At 55.5% G+C, this 19949-nt stretch overlaps 1 protein-coding gene across 1 annotated transcript in view; it reads left to right on the top strand.

Annotated features, from left to right (window-relative positions):
- Nucleotides 1–19949, top strand: part of PLXND1 (plexin D1) — a 71770-nt gene that overhangs the window by 3729 nt on the left and 48092 nt on the right. Inside the window, 5 exon segments of the mRNA XM_068409733.1 lie at nucleotides 13719–13796; nucleotides 13798–13896; nucleotides 16734–16865; nucleotides 18496–18596; nucleotides 19266–19395. Of these exon segments, the coding sequence (XP_068265834.1) occupies nucleotides 13719–13796; nucleotides 13798–13896; nucleotides 16734–16865; nucleotides 18496–18596; nucleotides 19266–19395 (540 nt within the window).

Here is a 19949-nt window from a genome sequence, read left to right as displayed (position 1 = left end):
AGCAGGAAAATGTATTAAAACAGCAGCTGGTTCAGCGGAGCAGATCAGCATCTAGCTGCCTCCCCATTATGAGCCCCACTTCTCCACCGTCGGTGGGTTTCCAGTTTTTCTTTTGCCCATGCATCACTGATGGGCGCTCCGGTATTATCGAAATTGTGGTTCATTAGCTCTTCCCGTGGACTAGCTGGTTGGGTTTTAAGCTCCTTCTGGAAGAAAAAATAAAAACCCAATGATGGCCTGATTCATTCCAAGCGCGCGTTCGGCTGAAGTAGTCGGTTGTTACAAACAGGGAGCAGGGGCTGTTAGGTGTAATGCGGTGTGAAAGGAAAATCATTGCCCCCTCGTGTGCTCTTCTGTCTAATTGAATGCTCCTCTCCTGCAGCCCTGGCGGTGGCTCAGCCGGGAGCTGCAGCTCTCGCCTGCCCGTGATGGGTTTCACAGCGTGCCCTCGGCGTGCCGGTCGTCCTCGGCTGTCCCCCGGTGAGGGGCCGGGCTCGTTACCCCTCGGCGTCGCGAGGCGAGGTCTGACGAGAGGACGGCACTGCGCGGAGGGGCTTCGTCCCCGTTGTGGTCAGCGTGGTGGCAGGTCTGGCTCCTGCTGTGGCCACAGTGGGACCGCTGGCGCGTGGGCTGCGGAGGGCGCGTGGGCCTGGGGACAGCGCGTCCCTGCCGGCTGGCAGGGGAGCCCGGGTGGCCGGTCAGCCTGCGTCCCCGAGGCTGGGCAAGGGGACCGCCAGCTCGGCCTGGGAACGGGACTGTCGCTTTGATGGAAGCGCTAACTTGCAGTTAAAGCACATGCTTAACGGCTTTGTGAGATGTGGGGAAAAAAGTGCCGAGGAGGATGGTCTGGTCAGGAGAGGAGGCTGGTTGGTTGTTCTCAGTGAGTGCTGCCGAAAGTCACTGACTGAAGAGGGGAATTCGCAGCGGGAGCTTAGGGGAAGGAGGATGTACTAGGGAAGGGTTTCGTTTGATTGGGTTCTTGTACCGAGAGCGAGTGGATGAGCACTAGGATTGCTTTCCCTCAACAGAAATAGCTTTTTGTAATGAATTTTGTGTCAGATACTGGGCTGTCTTTGTAAAGCATGCAGTTAAAATGAAATACTCACACAGAGTCACTCCTGTGTTTTGCTCACTTGAGCCCTGGGTGGAATGTGGACCCGAGCCCTCAGGAGAGGAGTACGAGCTCTCAGGAGCAGACTGTAATGTCATTTGGAGCAACGTGCTGGCAGAGCTTATCAAATCCCAAGGACACTGAGGGGGTTTACTTCATATTTGAACTGTTCTGGATTATGGCCCGGTAGGTTTGAAGGTCACGCCGGCTGCGTGGCTGGAGCCCTTATGAAAGCAGCCCAGGCCAGACCCCGTCCCTGGCGTCCTGCTGGCCCATCAGGAGCGGCCGTGCGGGGTGTCCCAGCGCCTTCCCCCTCGGCACCCCTGGAAATAAAGTTATGGCCATTGCTGCGGCAGTGCCATGTTCCAGCGGAGAGATGGCTCACGGCATCCTCTGGCCACCGCCCCGTCTCTCGGGCTGGTGTTGGGGCAGGGGGACAGACCGGGCACCTCTGCGCTGCGGCAGCTGCCTTTTTGGCCGGGGAAATGAGGATGGCTACTGGGCGGTCCCAGCCCCATGCGCCTGGCCACGGCCGCAGCAGAAGGGTGAGGAAATGCAGATTTGCAGGCGCCTCTATGAACCTTCCCACTCTGTGTGTCCAGATATTGGCTGATGTAGGGGACCAAGCTTAATGCAAAATGAAAAGCACCACGTGATGAAGGAGCACGCTGGAGGCAGAGCCGAGCTGGTAACCCCATCCCACGCTCCCGGCTGCGCTGGACTCCTCCTCGTCTTCTGTGGTTTCCGCGCCGAGCCCCACGCTCTCCTTCTGAAAACTCCCTGAGAGGCACCTAGGGAAAGCAGACTTGTATTCGTCAGACTTAGATTTGCTAGCCAGGGATCTGCATCTCTCCTGGGAAATATTTTGGGGTCTGCAACTCAAAAAAGGCTGAAAATCCGTTTTGTTTCCTGGGCTAAAAAACACAGGCACAGCGGCATGGGATAATGATGCGTTTCAGCATTAATTCTCAAGTTTCTGGCTCTTGTGGCTTTGTGTCAGATCCTGCCTGCTCGTTGAGCACAGTGTTTTGTGGAGTAATGATGAGAAACCCACCAGTGAGCTTTACTATAACGGGTTGTTAAATAAAACGGACTCCTTGGGTGGACTATATAAACAATCTGCGTATATATGTATGCTTGGGCATGGAAATGTGGTTTGAAACCAGTCAGAAAATGTTCCCAAAGAAAAAAAACCTCATATACACATGGGAGTATGACAAAGCATCTACTTACTGTCCAAATATACTGTGGCATCTCCGTGGAATTGGGTTTTATAGGAGCTGAGTTACTTTGAAGTGCTGGTTTATACTAATTTAGAAATTCCAAACATGAAAATAAATGTGCTCTAACCTTATATCTACTCAAATAAATGCAGAGGATTAGCCACAGAAAGGAAACTGGGAATTTACACTTAATTTGTACATCAAAAATGAGGCAGGAGTTCTCGTAGCAGACTTAATTTCTGCTCTTCGCAGAACGAGTTGTGTTTGGAGTCGCTAGCCCTCGCCTGGAGGTGCGAACGCCCCGGTACTGCAGAGCTGCACCGCGCCGTTGTGTTGCCGTGATCTGTTTTGCTTCTGGATGTTGCTTTACAAGCAGTGGGAAGTCTGTGTCCCTCCAAGGCGCCGTCTGGGGCCGGCAGGACCCGGGATGCCCCAGGTGAGAGGTTCGAGCCGCAGCCTGAGCTTTCTGGGCTTTGGAAGCCCTCGGACCCAGACCCGGGTGCTGCGTACCCGCCCTGTTTCTCACCTGGTATTAGCGAGTCGTGGCCAGCTCTTGGGTGTGTTTCCTTGGGCATTTATTTATTTATTGGAAGTACGACCCACTGCTTGCAGTCAAGGCACGCGCAGGCAGCTGGGAGCAGAGAGCAGGAGCCGTGTGAATCTCGCCCTTGGTGGGAAGGCAGGCTCGGCTCCGTGGGTGCCTGCGCCCGGGGGCCTCCCCGCTGCCGGGCCGGCGCGGCCCCCCCCTCTGTGCGAGCAGGGGAGTCTCCCAGGGAGCGGCTCGGTGCCCCCGAGCTGAAGGTGGGTGGTGGGAACGCGCCTCCGGGGGCCCCGGGGCTCACCCCGGCTTTGCATCTCAAGCTCAAACAGGTCCCGAATCTCAAAGGGAAACTCGGTCGAAATGGCAGCAGTTTCTGTGCCTGGAAAGCAGAAGTTGTGCTGCTTTAGGTGAGAGAACAGAGCGGCTCTGGCCGCCTGCTCCTGCAGCGATGGGCTGGTGCTGGCCCGGGCGAGGTGGGCACCGCGTCCCTTGGCAGGGGGGGATCAGAGCCGCCCCTGGGGTTTCTGGAGAGCTGTAGCCACAGCCGGCGGCGCAGGCCTTGTCGTTCTCAGTAGCTGGACAGACTTTGATCCATTGAGTCATCACATCTGTAACAAAATAACGGTTTAGGTGGAAAACAGCAAAAGGATCATTTTGGCCAAGTCCAGTGCTGCACGTGGAGTACGTCGTGGCTGGGAGCACGCTGGAGAGGTGCTCGTACAATCGTACGGGGGTGGTGGTCGTATTTCTGCAGTGGGTCCCTTCAGTCAGGGGTTTTCCACCACTTCTCTTCGTGTAGCCCCAGACGTTTTCCAGGGCAGGCGTTTGGCTCCCACACGTGAATGCGAACCTGCTCCCCGGGAGCCCCAGTGGGTGCAGCTCGGCTGCGGGGGCTCAGTGGGTGGGAGTGAAGGGACTGGGACGTCTCTTCTGATTTTTCAGTCTCTTTTTTAGTGATTGAGAGAGAAGATTGGTGGTAAGAGACCGCCGGGTCGATGCCTTGTTGTTGATTGGATGGGTGGCAGCGTTGGGCTGTGAACTGAGGTCCTGAGTGTGGGAGTGCTGCTGTGTCACTGTCCCCAGCACACGTACCCAGGGACACGGTGTGGCGGGGGGGTGAGCCAACCCCTGCTTCTGCAGGAGGAATCTGCTTTGCTTTTTTCTTTTTTTTTTTTGTTGTTGTTGTGTTTTTTTTGTTGGGTTGGTAAAAAAATGATGGCAAGTTCTTGTTTTCTTTTCAATTTGGGATCTAACACCTTGCAGCAAGTGGAGGAGGTGGCAGACTGTCTACGGCAATCTCCCACTTCGAGAGACCAGTAGAATTGATGACGTTTTAGAGCAGAGGGAGCAGTGCTGGTTTGTAACATCTGGAGAGCAGCTCTGCTGGCAGCCGCTGCTGCGGCGGAGCGGGGCCGGCGGGGGCGTGGGACAACTCGCTCCGGGAAGGCCCTTCTCGGTCAGAGCCAGGATGAGCCCTGCTGGATGTGGCACGCTGATGAGCAGGGCTGGTATCAAAGCCCGGGATGATTTCGCTTCGTTACCCACTCAGTGCCAGCGGGGCTTGTCCAGTGTGGAGAGCGAACGCTGGCTCCTCATACATGTCTGTGCTGGGGGTTGGAACTGGGACGTCCCCAGGGATGGGGACACGTGGGCTGCAGTGTCCTGCAGCATCGGGGGTGCGGCGGTGGCGGCTCGTGGTCTGAGCAGAGCCCATGTGCTGTCGCCAGCCCCTGCGCCTTCCTCTCCAGTTCAGGACATGTTGTTTTTTGGACAAAGGGACCTACAGATGAGCACAGCCTTGCAGGGCAGGGGTGGGACAAGAGGCGCGTTGGTTTGGGGTGTTTCTCAGGTGGACAACAGGATGGGGGTTAACTGGGATATTCAGGCTTTTTGTGGGCAGCAGTAGTCTGGCCAGATGGGACCTGCTGCTGGAACAAGGCTGCCCAGTTTTGGGGCCTGAACCATCGGAGGGTTGTGTCATTGTGACAAGATTTTTCTGCAGCTTATGCGTTGCAAGTGGCACTGGAATACAAATCTTCTGATTCTAACCCAGAGGCAAAGTTGCCTGGAAGTCTGGATTTTGCAAATACGTACCTCTGTTATTTGAAGGAAATTTGGAACTTGTCTTCCTGTTTCTGTCTCATCTCTGTTTAAAGTATTACGCTGCTTCATACTGCTTCTTTCGAGGAGCTCCCAAAAACCCTTCGGCGATCAGATGTGCATCCCACCGTCTGCTGACCGCTGCCAACATTTAACGAGTTGTGAGCTGCTAGTGGCCAGAAGCCATCTCTGGTGGATCCCTAATTAAAAGGGGCCATTGAAAACCTCGAATGTTCTAGAAAACGGCTGTGTGTAGAGTAATCTTTTTAGGAGGAGTTGGGAAAAGTTTACAGTGTAATGATTGTACTTGATGAAGAAGGGGAGATGTGAAAGATGAGGGTGTATTTAATGTAACACAAAATAGCAGTTTCTGAAGCTGTTTGACTCGTGAGTCCCTGTCATCCTTCATCCATCTCGTAGGTCCCGGTGTTGACTGCAGGCGGTGCAGAGGCGCCAGGACGGTCTGCAGAAAGGCTGCGTGGCCACTGTCTAAAAAGCTGCTGAAGAAAGGTGTCAGGCTTTGGGGAAGAGCTGGGCTTGCCATGTTGTGTGCCTGGGGTCACCTAACTGTGGTGTCATTTTTTGCTGAGGTTTGGTACCACGGCAAGCTGCAAAGCACAGTGAGTCTTTCCAAACAGCTTTGGAAACAGCGGTTTCTACAAATCTCGAAGACAGGCAGAGAAAAATATAAAATAGTAGAGAAAAGGAAAGCGTCCCATCCTTTGACCAAATAAGAGAGGTGCTCAGTTGCTAAATCAGGTGGGACCACTGATTTTTAACAAATTTTGAAATTATTCTGCTGGTCCTAATTTCCTAATTGAGGGGCACGGTGGTACCCGTGGAGGGCGGCATGGTGCGTGGGGCAGCGCTGCCGTCCAGAGGCGGGTTTTACTGAGGGTGTGTAAAAGAAGAGTAGAGTTCTGCTCGTTGTCTCAGAGCTTAATTGATTCGGCAGAACTGATGAGGAAAATAGGGGAAAACATTTACTATAAACTATTGCTAAATGAAGCAGATTTGAACCGACACATGCAAAAGACCGTTTGTGTTAGGTAAGGAGTTGTTACTCTAATGGATGCTTTTTTCAGCCCAGATCGCACAGATACGCCTTCAGAGCACTTGGAGCATGTGAAGTGCTAAGTGGTAGTAGTAGCAATAACAAAAAAATAACCCCTGAAGATTGAGGAGCCAAACTCGCAGTTCACCCAGGACTCCTCCCTGTGGGAAGGGGTTTGGATAGTTTGAGATTGGTTATTGAGGCCAAAGCTCAACGCAAATGAGAAACACAGCGTGAGTGGTGGAAGGGGGGGGTCTCTCAAGGAAAGAGCAGCTAAGAAAACAGCCTGACTAAACCAGGCGTTTTACTCCACGCAGTTTTGAGTGGGACGCGTTAGTTCGGCTTTCAGAGCAGCGCAAGCGTCCTTGGGACGAGGCACGCTCGGCTGATCCGCTCCGCTCCTCGTCCCTGGGGAGCGGGGCAGAGGAGCCGCGTTTCCAACGGGGGTGAATTTAAAGGGCGTACAAACTCTAGCTGCCTTAATGCCTGCTATTTTGACTATGACAACCCCTTTGGAGCCTGTTGTTTGTTAATCCCTCTGCCTGCCCGTTCCTGGGGGATTTGATGGTATAATCTGAAGTATTGTATTTAATGCAGGATGAAGGCTAACATAATAAGCTTGACCAGTGTTCCTGGCAGCATGAAGGATGTGCAATTTCAGTTAAAAGGCTGCTACTTTTTTCTGTTTCTCTGCTTTGAGCCGTTCCCTATGCAGTTGCACATGCTACTTCAGCTCTTTGCAGGGTGAAGCACCAGCGTGTGCGAAGCGAGGAGGGGGGACCAGTGCCGGGGCGGCTGGGCCTGGGGGAGGTGTTTTGGGGGAGGTCTGTGCAGAGCAGGTCCTGCCAGGCTCCTGTCATCATTGTCCTCAGCTTTCTTTGCCAGTAGCTCAGCCTCAGGGTCTGCACGATGGGGCTGGGGCTTGCGGAGCGATGGATGGCTGCGGGTCTGGCCAGGGGCTGCAGGAGACTGAGGGGGTGATCGCGCTGTCTGGCTGCAGGCGTCCAGCTCCGGTGCCGCTGCTGGAGCTGAGGCTGGAGCCTCGGGGGACGCCTCGGAGCTCCGACATCCTCCCTGACACCCCGAGGAAGGCTCCCGTTACAGACACCTCCCGCACCTGAAGCGACAGCAGATGGGTGGCCGTGGGAAGCCTGTGCTTGTTCAGGCCGCTGTCGGGCCTTGGCCTCACCGTCACAGACCGGCTGGCTTTGCCTGCAGCCCCGCTGGTCCCAGGCCCTGTCCAAGTCTTTCAGCTGCATCTTCCCTCTGAGGCCGGTTCTGGCAGGCAGAGCCTGGGTTTTGCCCTCTGAGATGGGACACGGTGCTGGGAGCATCTCGAGAATTTGAAACCACTCACCGCTGGCGGTTTGACCTCTGTGGCTGCGGCGGAGGTGAACGTGGCTGCTGCCCCTTAGGTGCGGCAGTTTGGCCTGACCCGGGCTTGGCCTTGCCCTGGCTGGAGATCTGTGTCTTTGCAGACTCGCTGAGAACCGTTTCTCGCTCGCTTTGAGGGGGCTGGTGGCTCAGCCTGTCAGGTCAGCTCTGGCCCCGGGTCCGGCTTCAGGCACACGGTCACCTTGTAACGGGCGAGCACCGCGGCCGTGGCCGAAGCTCAGAAATTGGTGAAGGGCACGACAAGTGGCACGGGCGCCAGGGCTGCTGGGCATCCGTGCCTCCGGTTGGGCACATTCCTGAGTGATCTTGTGCGGCACAGAACAGGGCTCAGGCAAGGAAAAGTCCCAGGGGAACCAGGCACTTGCTGTGCCCGGCCGTCCCCAACGGCCATCGGTCCTGTGCTCGCCGGGCTTCATGGTGGGTGTTTGGGCGGCCCGTTGCTGGTGTCATGCTGGTGGCTCGCAGAGCACCGTGGGCCAGGGCTGGCACTGTGCAAATGTGCAAAACCCAGCAAAACCGCCGCTGCCTTGCTCGAGAAACTTGTGGTCTGAGTGAACAGTGAAACCAGGGTGGAAATCTCATTTTAAGCCTTTTTTTAAGGACGTCTGCCATGCTGGGGGTGTGCTGAATGCTTCGTGTTGTTGATTGTTGAAAAAAATTCATCCAGATTCATTTTGTTGGAGGTTCTCAGCCCTAGTGGCTTGGCTGGCCAGGAGCATGCGTTGATTTCCCTCCCGTTGCCTACAGAATACGACGGGAAGCTAGAGGAGCTCAGTGGTAATGCCTGCCCTTGCGGCAGCACAATTAGAGACCGCTTGCGTCTCGAGTGCCTTAACAGTAGAGTCCTCTTCTGAGGATGACATTTTCCTCCAGGCATCCCAAGAAGCCTGTTTTTGACAGCTCCGGTTGCGACACTCCAGCAGATAAACGCGTGATTGTGTGTACAAACTGCTGGGGGCCCCGGGATGAATGGGCTCTGCCAGGAGGGTTTCGTGGCCCGTCTGGGCTCTGCCCCGCACAGAGGAGGGCTTGTGCTTGCTGTTGTCGTAATGCACCCGGGCCGGCTTGCCACCCTCTCTCGCTCTGCCCTTTTCCCTGCGGTGCCTATGCAATATTTCCACGTTGCTTTTTAGCCTCTCTCGACTGTTCAGCTTTGAGTCCATGTCCTGCTGTTCTCTTCGGACAGTATCCAAATTATTTTGAATATTCTCTCTGCAATCAGAGATTTCCCTGAGTCATACCTAAATGTTAATAAAAGCCTAATGGTTTATGTTAAGGAAGGCAAGAGATAAAACTAGAGCCCTTTTATCACCGACTTTAATGGCCTGAAAATGTCAGTTGTGTGGGAGCAACTGCCAAATTTTGAGCCTATGAAGATGATGGCTAAGTCCCACAAATCAACAAGTTTGGAGCGGATTATCGGATGCTGGCTGTGTCATTTTCCCAGGACTCCAGGCATGCTGGAAGCCAACACTTTAATCCGCTCTGATATGAAGCATGAAAGGGGCCGGACTCCCCTTCCACTTACTGCTGCTCTGCGAAGCTTCCAGCCCCGCTGCAGCGGCCACAGAAAAGCCTCGCTGAACGCAAAAGCTGCAGGGCTTTCTTCTGAACTGCAGCCGCTTTGGGTTCAGAAATAAACTCCTCCTTTGCTTAAGAACTATTTTTAAGGTCACAAAGACAGGATGCAGAAATCAGTAGGTTTCATGGTTTTCCTGAGCGCTGCCTCACCACTCCTCTTCCTCCTTCTGTTTCCAGCAGACTTCCTTCCCGAGGGGACATCCTGCACGCCTGCCTCTGGGGCGCAGCGCCCGGGGCTGCGGGGCCGTCATGGAAATTCTGGGAAATCGCTTTTTCTGCTCCTTTTAGGCCTGGGATAAAGAGCTGAACTTGCACCGTGAAAACAGCTGAACTCTTGAGCTCTGATGTGGCTGCAAATCTTTTATCTCTGTCCTGCTTTGTTTTTGCCATCGCGCTCGGGGGTTAATCTGACTAACCCTCCCCTTAGATGTGGCTCCTTGGTTTGAATTAATTTGCATCACTTGTGAGATTTTGCAGGAACACCGAGCACGCCCTCCTTGGCGACAGCAGCGCTGCTCAGCCGGCGCTGGCCGTGGGTTGTCTCCAGCTCACACCCGAGGTGGCTCTTCGTTAGCGTCAAAGCAGCAGAGTCAAATATTTTGGGTGCAGAAGGGTTCGAGTCTAGACTCGCCCAGTATTTCTATGAGTTACTGAGTATCCAGAGTGTGTAGCAGAAAAATAGTGTTAATACAGTAAATGCCCATGAGTTTGTTTTAAAATGCAGGTGATAGAAAGAGATTGGTTTGGGAAGAAACCCGGTGCTGCGGAAGGATGTGACTTGGCCATGTCCTGTTTACTGTAACGTGACAGAGGTGAGGAGTCCCCTCGGTGCTGCGGCGTGTGGGCAGCAGCAGTGCAGTGTGTCACCCCCCCGGGACCCGGGAGAGGGAAGCACCATATGTCTCCTCCTGCCCGTCCGTCGGAAGGGCTGATGTCATTTAAAGAAAGGTGTTTCAGAGGAAGGATGTGTGTGGCCAAAATAAAGCCTGGCCTGTGTTGGAATACTTACATCCTGTTTACCGAGAAAAACACTTGGCGCTGATATTAGCTCTGAAATGCGTGATTTGTGAGCAGGCAGGCGCCCCAGATAAGGAACTTCCCGTGATTTTGGCCGCTTTGAGAAGCAGGGGCTGTGTCCCTCGGGCTGGGAGGCAGCGAAGCCGCCGGCAGATAAATGCTGGTACTGGCTCCCTGGGCAGCTGCTGCGGAGACGAGGTGCTGAGCATCCCTCGGGCTCCGGGCAGCCTGAGGTGCCTCTGTGCCTCAGTTTCCCAGCAGGAAGGAGCCTTGTGAGCTCCAGGTGGTTAACGCTGGTAAAGAGTAATGAAGAGGGGCTAGAGAGAATCATTCCCAAGACAAATAAATAAAGCCAAGTGCATTTCTAAAGGTCTGTCTGTGAATGGAAGGGACCCTTAAATCAAACATGAATGGCTTGCCGTATCCTCTGTGTGGTGTAAAAAAGTTGTGTTGCCCAGTTACAGGGGGAAACACACATAAGAATTTGGGCTGCGGTTTTATTTTTTAATAGAATGAAATGCCATAAAACTGCAAAATGCATTTAGCAAAGTCACTTGCATCCACAGCACTTGATCCTTCCGTCTCGGTCCCACGTGAGCCGAGCTGCAGCTCCGAGTGTGTTGCCTCCTGCTTGACACTCGCTTCAGCAGAGAAGTTTTTCAGATCAGTCTTTGTTTCTCCACGTCTGACGTGACCAGCAGCAGCAGCGGACGCAGGCTCTGGTGTCTGCTGGGCGCAGGGGCCGGGATCAGGGTGGTTCTGTGGAGAGGACCCACTCTGCCGTGTGCTGGTCCAGCGGCAGGGAGGGGAGCCCTGGACGTGTCTGCAGGAGCGTTCTCCTCTGGGCAGGGGTACGAGCCGTGCAGTGGAACAGAGGAGGTGTCTGCTGTGCGTGCTGATGCGCAGAGGGTGCTGTGGGGCTGTGACGGGACCAGGCACTCGGAGGATGGTGCTGTTTGCTGAGCAGCTGCTGCAAAAGGCCGGGAGCTGGCTGGCACCTACAGCTCACACCCAGCCCGGTGGGGTTTGCTGCCGTCTTCTCCCGTGCAAAGAGGAGGGTGCAGTGCCATGGCTGGCGGTCCCCACGCCAGCATCCCCCCCATGGATGCTGCAGAGGGGTCACCAGCCCTGTGCTGGTCTGGTGAGGGCTGCTTTCCTCCTGCCTGCGAGGCGACGCTGTCCCTCGCTCCTGGAGACACAGCCCAGTTGCTTCGCATACATTTCGTGTTTTAGTACGTTTATTCCCCATGTTTGTCCAGGGAGGTGTTGCTGTAGTGTGGCACCAGCCTGAGGCGCGTGGTCGTGGCCGGGAGGGCGGACAGGCACAGAGCTGGGGGTGCACCCCCCGTGGGGTCAGAGCGGAGGGGGGCTCATGGCCGGGTCTCACGCTCTCACTGCAAAGCCTGAGGATTTGCCTAATCTTCTAAACTGTCTGGAAAGAGGGGAGAGCTGAAGATTTAGTCTGGTTCCATTAATGAAATAATAACGATAATAAGGGATTAAATACAGGCCCTGGTGCACTCAGCCCAGGGAGGAGGGACTATGCTAAACAGGCTGGTTGTCAACTTCTCCTGCCTGGTGGAAGCACGTGGTCCAGTTTCTTAACAGATACAGCCTCAAATCCCTGCTTAAATTAACACTCCAGATGACTATTTTGGAAGGAATACCCATGTTACAGCTGAGGTCAGTAAGGTATAAAATGTGCTTAGTTTCAGGGGTGTGGGTGGCTGTCCACCAGCGGTCTCTTCCCTAGAGTTTGTGTAGGCCCTTCCCGCAGCCGGGGCCGTGGCTCGGTTTGCTCTCGGGCAGCCGCACACACCCATGGTGGCCGGCACGTCGGCCCCGCCGCTGCCCGCCCGCGCCCGGGTGGGTGACAGTGCGATGCAGCTCCTCTTCAGACGAGCCTGAAGTGACGCCGTAGGTGATGTGGTAACGGCCCTTGAAACATGCCCATCACCTGAACGGCTTCAGCTGCACCCACAGCGCTCCGTAAAACCTGCTGCAGGAGGGACAGCAGGTAGATTGTCGGCAGCGAGGCTGCTGTGATGTTCAGACGCTGTTGAATCCATCCATGTTGTCTGAGCAGAAATTATAAGGAGAGTCTCGGAGGATTCAGGGTGAGAGTGGTCGTAAATCTTGGGTGCGTCTCGGCAGGGCAGGAGCAAGATGAGGCATCAGTCCCGTTGTCAAATGTTCCTGTCATGCAGCAACTGTGCTGATTAATTTAGCACAGGACAGTGAAGTCTGTTGTCTCGCTTTGGGCTGAATGAGCCAAACGCCTTCTCACAGACAAGGCTCACAGGCCCGGACAGCCTCGCAGTGCCAGCCCTCAGCTCGGCCAGCCTGGCAGTGCCATCCCTGGGCCCGGCCAGCCCGGCGGTGCCGCTCACTGCCATGGCCCCTGCTCGAGATGCCGTGCCTGCGTCCTGCTGCCTGAGGTTCACTTTGCTGGAGCAAAGGCAGTTCCGGCTCCCCCAGAGCTTCAAGGAACAGCTTGAAAGCAGAAGCCAAGGGCAAATAATGAGCATCTTGTGGTCTTGGTCCCAGGGCACAGCTGGACTTGCTCTCGGGGGCACGGTGAGCGGCTGCGGGCTGAGGTTGCAGGGGGTCGGTGGCTCCAGCGCTTCTGGGCAGAGTTTTGCAACCGTGCTCTTCCCTCCGTGTCGCGCAGCACGGTGCCTCCTCCCGCTCTGCAGCTCATCCATCCCGTCCCGTCCCAGTGGAAAACCAGGGGAAATTCTGCTGTTGGCTGCAGTAGCAGCAAGATCAGAGCCAGGATTTACAGTCCTGAGAGTCGCCAGCAAGCTTCCCCCCCCCGCTTGTCTCTGTTCTCAGCCACTTCCTCACTTACATGCAGGGAAATAATATTTTGAGTTATTTTATTGAGAAACTTTTTGCTTCACCATTTCTTTGAGGAGGAAGGAGCTGGAGATGGCTGCTGGGCTTGCAGCTGCCCCAAATGAGTGTGGCTCTGGGCGCTCCCCAGCGCTGACCCACAGGAAGGGGGAACCTGTCACAGCACTGGGGTGGTGTGTGTGGGGGGCCCATTTCAGCGCTGGGGTGGTGTGTGGGGAGGGGGCCTGTCGCAGCGCTGGGGTGGCACGTGGGACCAGCCCGCTGCGGGCAGAGCACCCGCCTCTGCAAGGGCCGGCAGCCATGTGAATGGCTTGTCTTTGGCGGGCTGAGTAACATCCCCTGCGGCACGGCCCCTGCCAGCGAGGGGTCCCCAGTGCCATGCCAGAGAAGAGACCTCTGACTGCTTCGGTGGGAGAAGGGGCAAGCACCCCCCTTGTCCCCTTTGACTGTCGCACCAGACTTTTGTGTTGAGGTGAGGGTGCTGCTACAGTAAATGGGCCTTTGGCTGGGGGATGCCCTCCTGGGTGCCCGGCGCCCGGCTGGCTGGGTGGCAGCGATCCTGGTGCTGCCCTGATCCTGCCCAGAGCGTGGGCAAGGGCAGAGCTCCTCTGGCAGCTCATCTCTAGTGCAGCTGGGTCCAGGCTGGGCTCTGAGGGTAGATCTGGCAAGCAGAAGGAAGGCTCTGTTACAGCTCCTTGCTCATGTATTAACCAGTTACGTTCTCCTCTTCCACGACTGGGTAGCGAGGAGCCTTCCCTGGGCGCAGCGGGGCTGCGGCGGTGCCGGCGGGGGGGACGCGCTGGCATTCGCTGCAGCCCCTGACGTCGTGTCTCTCCGCAGCTGCAGCCGGAGCAGCTGGACTGTGGAGCAGCGCACCTGCAGCACCCGCTGGCCATCGTCAGCCCCGTCACCGCCACCCCCCGTGTTCACCCACAGCGGCCTGACGGCGGTGGCCGTCGCCAGCGTCAATAACTACACCGTGGTGTTCCTGGGCACGGCCAGCGGAGCGCTCCTGAAGGCAAGTGGAGTGACTGATGCGGGCGGGCAGGGCTGGGGGCGGCGGGGCTGCCCCTTCCAAACCCCTGGTTTGCACGGGGGACAACGTCTGTTGTGGGGTTTGCCTGAGCACCTGCTCTCGCTTGGCAATGAGGGTAATTGGACGCTGCCGTAATGTGTACAGTGATACATGGTGCCTGGTGGCCGTTAATTACTGTTCAAGGCTGCCACACGAGCAGGATATTCTTGATGAAACCTATGCTGGAAATGTTATTGTGCAGCATTTAATTATTAACAGCTCTTCTAATAAATTCCCCTAACGAGCTGATGGCTTTTGAAGGCTCCATGTAGACAGGGGAATCACCAAGAGATGCTTCATCACAGCAGGTGTGAAGCCGTGCCTCTGATGGAGTGTCCGTTTTAGCGTGCCAAAGGCAGTGCAGGGCCGCGCAATGCCCTGGCTCCAGAGCCAGGAAGCAAGGCCAAGGGTTCAGTCACTTTAGTGCTTGAAATTTGCCAAAGAAAGTTTTGATTCCAGCTGGTCGCAACGGTTTGGTTGTTACTCTCAGCATCAGAAGTCCACAGAGGAGAGGGGACAAAAGCCCTGGAGCAGAGACACGGCTGATACCTGCTTTGTCTCAGCCTGGGGCGAGTGGTGCGTGATCTGGAATATTGGATCAAAATGCTTGGGGAGAAGAAAACCGATCCAGTCTCTTCCCTTGTGTCCAAGTGCTCCTGGCAGAAATGTGGGAACGATCACAAAGAAACTCAGTGCTTTGATTGCTGCCCACGGGGACAGGTAGTTGAGGAGGGTGGGAGGAGGCTGGCACCCCGGCCAGGTGCCCCGGGCTGGCGAGGCACATGCCACACGCAGCGCAGCCCGTGTTCACACAGCGTTAACAGCTCCGCTTCCATTATCAGCTCAGAGGAGGCAGCCTTATCTGCTGAGCCTCCATTAGGGAGAGGCTCCTGGCTACCCTTTGCTGGGATAATTTGCTCAGATAGCTCTAATCTAATTCTACAACACAGCTGCATAACCAGAAGCCCTTTTACCTTCGGGGCTCCTTGTTATTTGGCACGAGATACAAGATACTTTGCGTGAGTTATCATTCAGATTTGCTGCCTGAGAAAAGACAGCAAAGGGGCAGAAATAGTGCTCGGCCAGCTCCTGCCAGCAGCAATTACGGCTGCCAGGGGCACGTAGGGGGTACTGGCCAGATAGGCTGCAGGCGGGCGTTTCATGAGGACCGTTATCGGTGCCATGTCCATCAGTTGTTAAAGGGAAGGCAGCGCTTGGGACGCGGTGGCCAGGGCAAGGGGTGCCGGGGCGCAGTGCCCTCGAGGGAGACGGCAGGTGGGAAGGGTCTGTCCTGGCCAGTCCCCCTGTGCCCAGGTCTGGAAGTCTGTAGACAGGGGGCTGTGGTGGGGTTACCCAGAGCTTCAGCCCACCCTGCTCTCGCCAGCGCCGGTGCAGCACGTGTCCCCCAGCACACCCTGGCCCTGCTCTGGCGAGAGGACCGGTGCTCTGTGCCCCTCCGTGCTGCTGCGGGGGCTCTCCCGGGGGGCTGCAGCTCATGGGGACCCAGGGAGAGTGCCTGTGCAGTGAAAGCGTAGGGTCAGCGAGCCCTGGAGGCGGATGGACCTGGGGACAGGCGCCTGGAAACAGGCAAGTGTAGATCAAACCTCAGCGAGAAGGGAGAGAGGATGGTCACAAAGCTGAAGCAGAGGGTGTCGGGACTCGCTTCACGGGTGTCTTGGATGATCCCAGGGAAATTGTTTAGCTTCTGGGTAGCCAGCTTTTAAAATGGGAGTAATGTTAGTTCCCTTCTTTTTCTGCATAGTAGCTGGCAGTGCTGGCATATGGTTCTCAGCAGAGGGAAGCCCTCTGCTTTGAGCTTGTGCTATCTTACTGGGACATGTCGGTGCTGCTCTAGTGTAAGAATTAATTAATCCTATGTTAATTAATTAATCCAGACTTCAGAGAGCAGAGGCGCACTTGGTCCTTACAATTGCTGCCTTCCCTTGCCAGTAAGGAGGTAGGAATTTTCCTCGCTGCCTTTCTGTTCCAAGCTGAGAAGTGGCTGTCACGCGAAATTGTGTAGCCCTATTGTTATTTCCTCTCAGCAATGCCACATTTAATTTGCTGGGTTTTCAAGTCAAATGCCAAGACATTCTGGGATCTGAAAGGCAGGCTGATGCTCTGCGGCCTCTTCCGTTGCTGCCAGGGCTTCAGCTGGTGATCCATGAGGCAAGGTAGGGCTGGGCTCTCCTGCGGCAGCTGCCACGCTCTTCTGGAGGTAGCACGGGTACGAGCTGCTTCTGGCCAGGAGTGATGACGCTTGTTTTTCACACACGCAGGGAGAGGGGGTGCCAAGTTGTACAGCCCTGTTGCTGATTTCTACTGTTTTTCATTAAGCTTTGGAAATGCAATGTTCTTTGTAACAGAAATGCACATGTGTGTGCAGTGAGGTGCAGGCTGGTGCCACTCCCATGAGGGTAAGGTGAGAGTAACACCGCGGTGGCCTGCTGCGAACAGCCGAGCCGTGCAGGGGTACAGCCTTAGGCTGGAGGTTTTCCAGGCAGCCTCTCAGAGGGACCGAGGGCTGTTCATCACTGGGCACTGCTCCTGGCCACCGCCTGGGCTTTCTGGAGCACTTAGTGGCTTCCCGGTGGCACAGAGCTGGCGTTTCAGTCAAGCTCTGTGCCTGCAGCTTGCGAAGCGTGTAGAGATTTACAGGGCTTGCAGGTGTGGAACACCGTTAGATACCACTTTGATTCTTGTTTATAACCGAGGAAAAATAATCTTCTCCCCGTAGTGTTTGAAAGATGGTCTCAGTGAGTGGCTTCTTCTCACTACAGATTAACCTGGACAGTACCATGAAGGTTATTAGCAGGAGATCCATTTCGGTGGCTTACGGAGAGCCTGTGCACCCCATCATGCAGTTCGACCCTTCGGATCCCACCTACCTCTATCTGATGACCTCCTATCAGGTGAGACCCTCAATCTGCAGCAACATAGTCCTTTGAGCATCATGCCTTTGATTTAGCATTCAGCACTAGGCAGGGAGCAGGAAGACAATAAAATTTGCTTTAATATTAATGGACAGAGCCAAGAAGTTCCGTGCTCTGGGGTGTCAGAGGGCTTTCCGGGGGATGCCTGTGCCTGTCCATTGTCCTGGGCCGGTGGGGGTCACGCCGAGCGGACCGGCGTGTCAGGCTTCCTTGTCTTTGTGGTGGCCGGGTAAAAAGAAGAGTGAAAGATAGAGAAACCAATCCCACTTATGGGAGTGCAGAAATAATCAGAGGTTGTTCTGTATAGAAACACGATAATAACGGTACCCAGTCTTTAAGGAGGCTTTTAGGAGATGCGACAGACAAAAAGTGTGCCTGTCAGAAGCGATGCTGGGGAGGTTCCTGCTGAGCGGTGCCGGCGGGAGGGCTGGCGGGGAGGAGGGCTCCCTGCGGGACCCGGCACGCCGCAGCAGGTACGAGCGGACGGGCTCATCTCGACAAGTGAGCAGAGGAGGAAGATGAGAGCGGAGCGCTGCAGGCGCTGGTGGTTTGTCCTGAATTACGGTTTAATCTGTCAGAACAGATGCACAACCACAAATGTTGTATGCTGCATTTGTGTTTTCCAAGCCCTAATTCCCTGCAGATTGGCCATTATCTTTTCACAGAGCCCTCCCGGGACGCCTCTTTAGCCGGCGTTTCAGACTCGCTCAGCTCAGCTCCCAGGCTGTGCTGTGCACCTTATTGGGGCTTGATCAAACGCCCAGGGCAGCCCCTGTGATGCTCTCCTCGGTCTCTTTTCCAACAATCCAGATGAGGCAATTTTTCTTTGGTGGCATTAGCATCCCGGGAAGCTCCCCGGGAGCTCGGCGGGGCTGGGGGAGGTGGGTGCTGAGCACCGCAGGGCTGGGAGCAGCGAGGCGCTGCAGGTGAAGGGGGGGTCAGGCCAAGGAGCTCACGGTCCGAGGGGCACTCGCCTGGTGGGAGCTCGGGGCTCGCAGCACCTCATGTTCTCAGTCTCTGCTGTACCATACGACTCAGTTTTCCTTCCCAAATATTTAGAAATGGAGGAAAAAGCAGAGACTGACACATGCTTTCCCTCCAACTGCTCCTGCTGAGAAGGTCCCCAGAGGTACTTTGGTTTCTTTACAAATTAAGGTTTGCAGAGTGGTTTTGCTTTCTGATCGCTTCGTAAATATCCAGACGGCGTTCAGCTCTGTCTGGAAAGGAGCTCTCTGCAGGTCTGAGTGAGAGCTTTTCACAGGGAGGGACAAGCTGTGAAACCATCTCCATCTGGTGCATCGGCAAGGTGTGGTGTTGCTCTCCGTAGCCTGACCATCACACATCCATTGCCAAGGTGCTGGCTGAAAAGGAGCAGCTCAGCTCAGCTCAGCGCTGCCGTGCACCCCACGGGGCGACTACGCCGGCAGCAGCAAGGTCTGCTCCCCATCGTCTGTTCTGTAGGGCTTGATCCAGGCTAACGGGTAGAGTAGCCCGAGACGCTGGTGTCTTGTCCCCAGCTACACGTGGCCATACCGGCGCCTCCCGGGCAGGTTGGGTGTTTCTGTGGTGGTGTACAGCATCTGGAGGCAGTTGTGCTGTTGTCGTGCAGATGACGCGGGTGAAGGTGGCCGCCTGCGACCAGTACTCGACGTGCGCGGAGTGCCTGGCCGCCGCTGACGCCTACTGCGGGTGGTGCACGATGGAGACCAGGTAGGACTGGTTGTGTCTGGGGCGCTGTGGGGTGTCCTTTGGCCCTCAAGCCTGGGCAAGAACTTCTGGTACCTTTTTTATCCACACAGTCACACTACCATTAGTCTTTGTCCATTCCTGACAAAATACATGCTTTTAAAAGCAGTTGCATGTGGTCTCAGGTGTCTGGGATGCTCTTCAGAGCCAGGATTTAACTGTATCTGCGTTGTTACGCTGCAGTCAGCTGCCAGGGCAAGGAATATCTTGCAGGCATCCATGGGACTGAGAGAGCCAACACCCTGTTAAAGACTTGTCTTTTTCCCTTGCAATTATTATTTGTGAGTAGGAGACGATTGACACTCAAAAAGGGATGTACAAAATTAGACTCGGCACTTGCAAATTGAAGGAGTTGAACAAAACGTCACCTTCTCTCCGGCTCTGGGCTCAGCCTGGCCTGCTCTCACTCGCCCTGAACCCTGATGCTCCGTTGATGCTGGTGGGAGTACGTGCTCTTATCGTAGCAACCAGACGCTTTAAATATAGCAGCAAAGCTTTAGGCTTAGCTGCACGGATGGAGGAGAAAGATGCAGGCACAGGATTTTCTCAGGATCTTCCCTCACAAGGAAGTCAACATTTTTATCACCTGTTTTAAAAACAACCAACCACGAGCTGTTCCGCTGTCCGTTGCAGGTGTTCTCTGCAGCACGAGTGCACGAACTTCACGGGGGCCAACTTCTGGGCGAGCGCGAGCGAGGGAGTGCAGCAGTGCCCGTCCATGACCATCCTGGAGCCTGAGATTAATATCGACAAGGAGAACCCGGTGCGTCCGATGTGAACACCAAAGTAATCCTGTGCAGCGTCCCGCAGAGTCGTTACTGCTCTCGGGGCTGGTAAATGTCCGTGCTCCTCCAGCGCTGCCCATGCGGGTTGGGGGGTGCTGGGCTCTGCTGTAGGCTGCTATTTTTAACAATATTTTGATGATATTTTAAATGTTTTCATCAAAATATTGCTCATTTAAAGACAGGCCCTCTCCCAGTGAGAGAAACCTCTCTGTGCCAAAGGTTTTGACCAGCCCTAACATGGGGAAATCGCTCGTGAACACGCAGCGGTTGGGGCAGAGCCCAGACCAGGGCTGGAGAGAGGGACCCCCCGGGACCCCAGCGCCGCGCAGGAGCGGGGGGTCCCCGGGGGGTCACCCCACTGACGGGGGGCAGCCAGCCGGCCGCGTGGGCTGCGCTTTTTCCTCAGTGACCCTCCTCAAAAGCTTTCCCGTTCTGCAAAACTTCCCGTCCCTTCCCCTTGGAGGCTGATGGCACAAAGGTGGCAGAGCTGTCACTGCTGAAGCAGGGTGGTGTATGGGGGTGGCTTTTAGGG

The sequence above is a fragment of the Nyctibius grandis genome, chromosome 10, assembly GCF_013368605.1.
Source record: "Nyctibius grandis isolate bNycGra1 chromosome 10, bNycGra1.pri, whole genome shotgun sequence".
Classification (NCBI taxonomy): Eukaryota; Metazoa; Chordata; class Aves; order Nyctibiiformes; family Nyctibiidae; genus Nyctibius; species Nyctibius grandis.
This window is presented reverse-complemented; position numbering and strand designations above follow the sequence as displayed.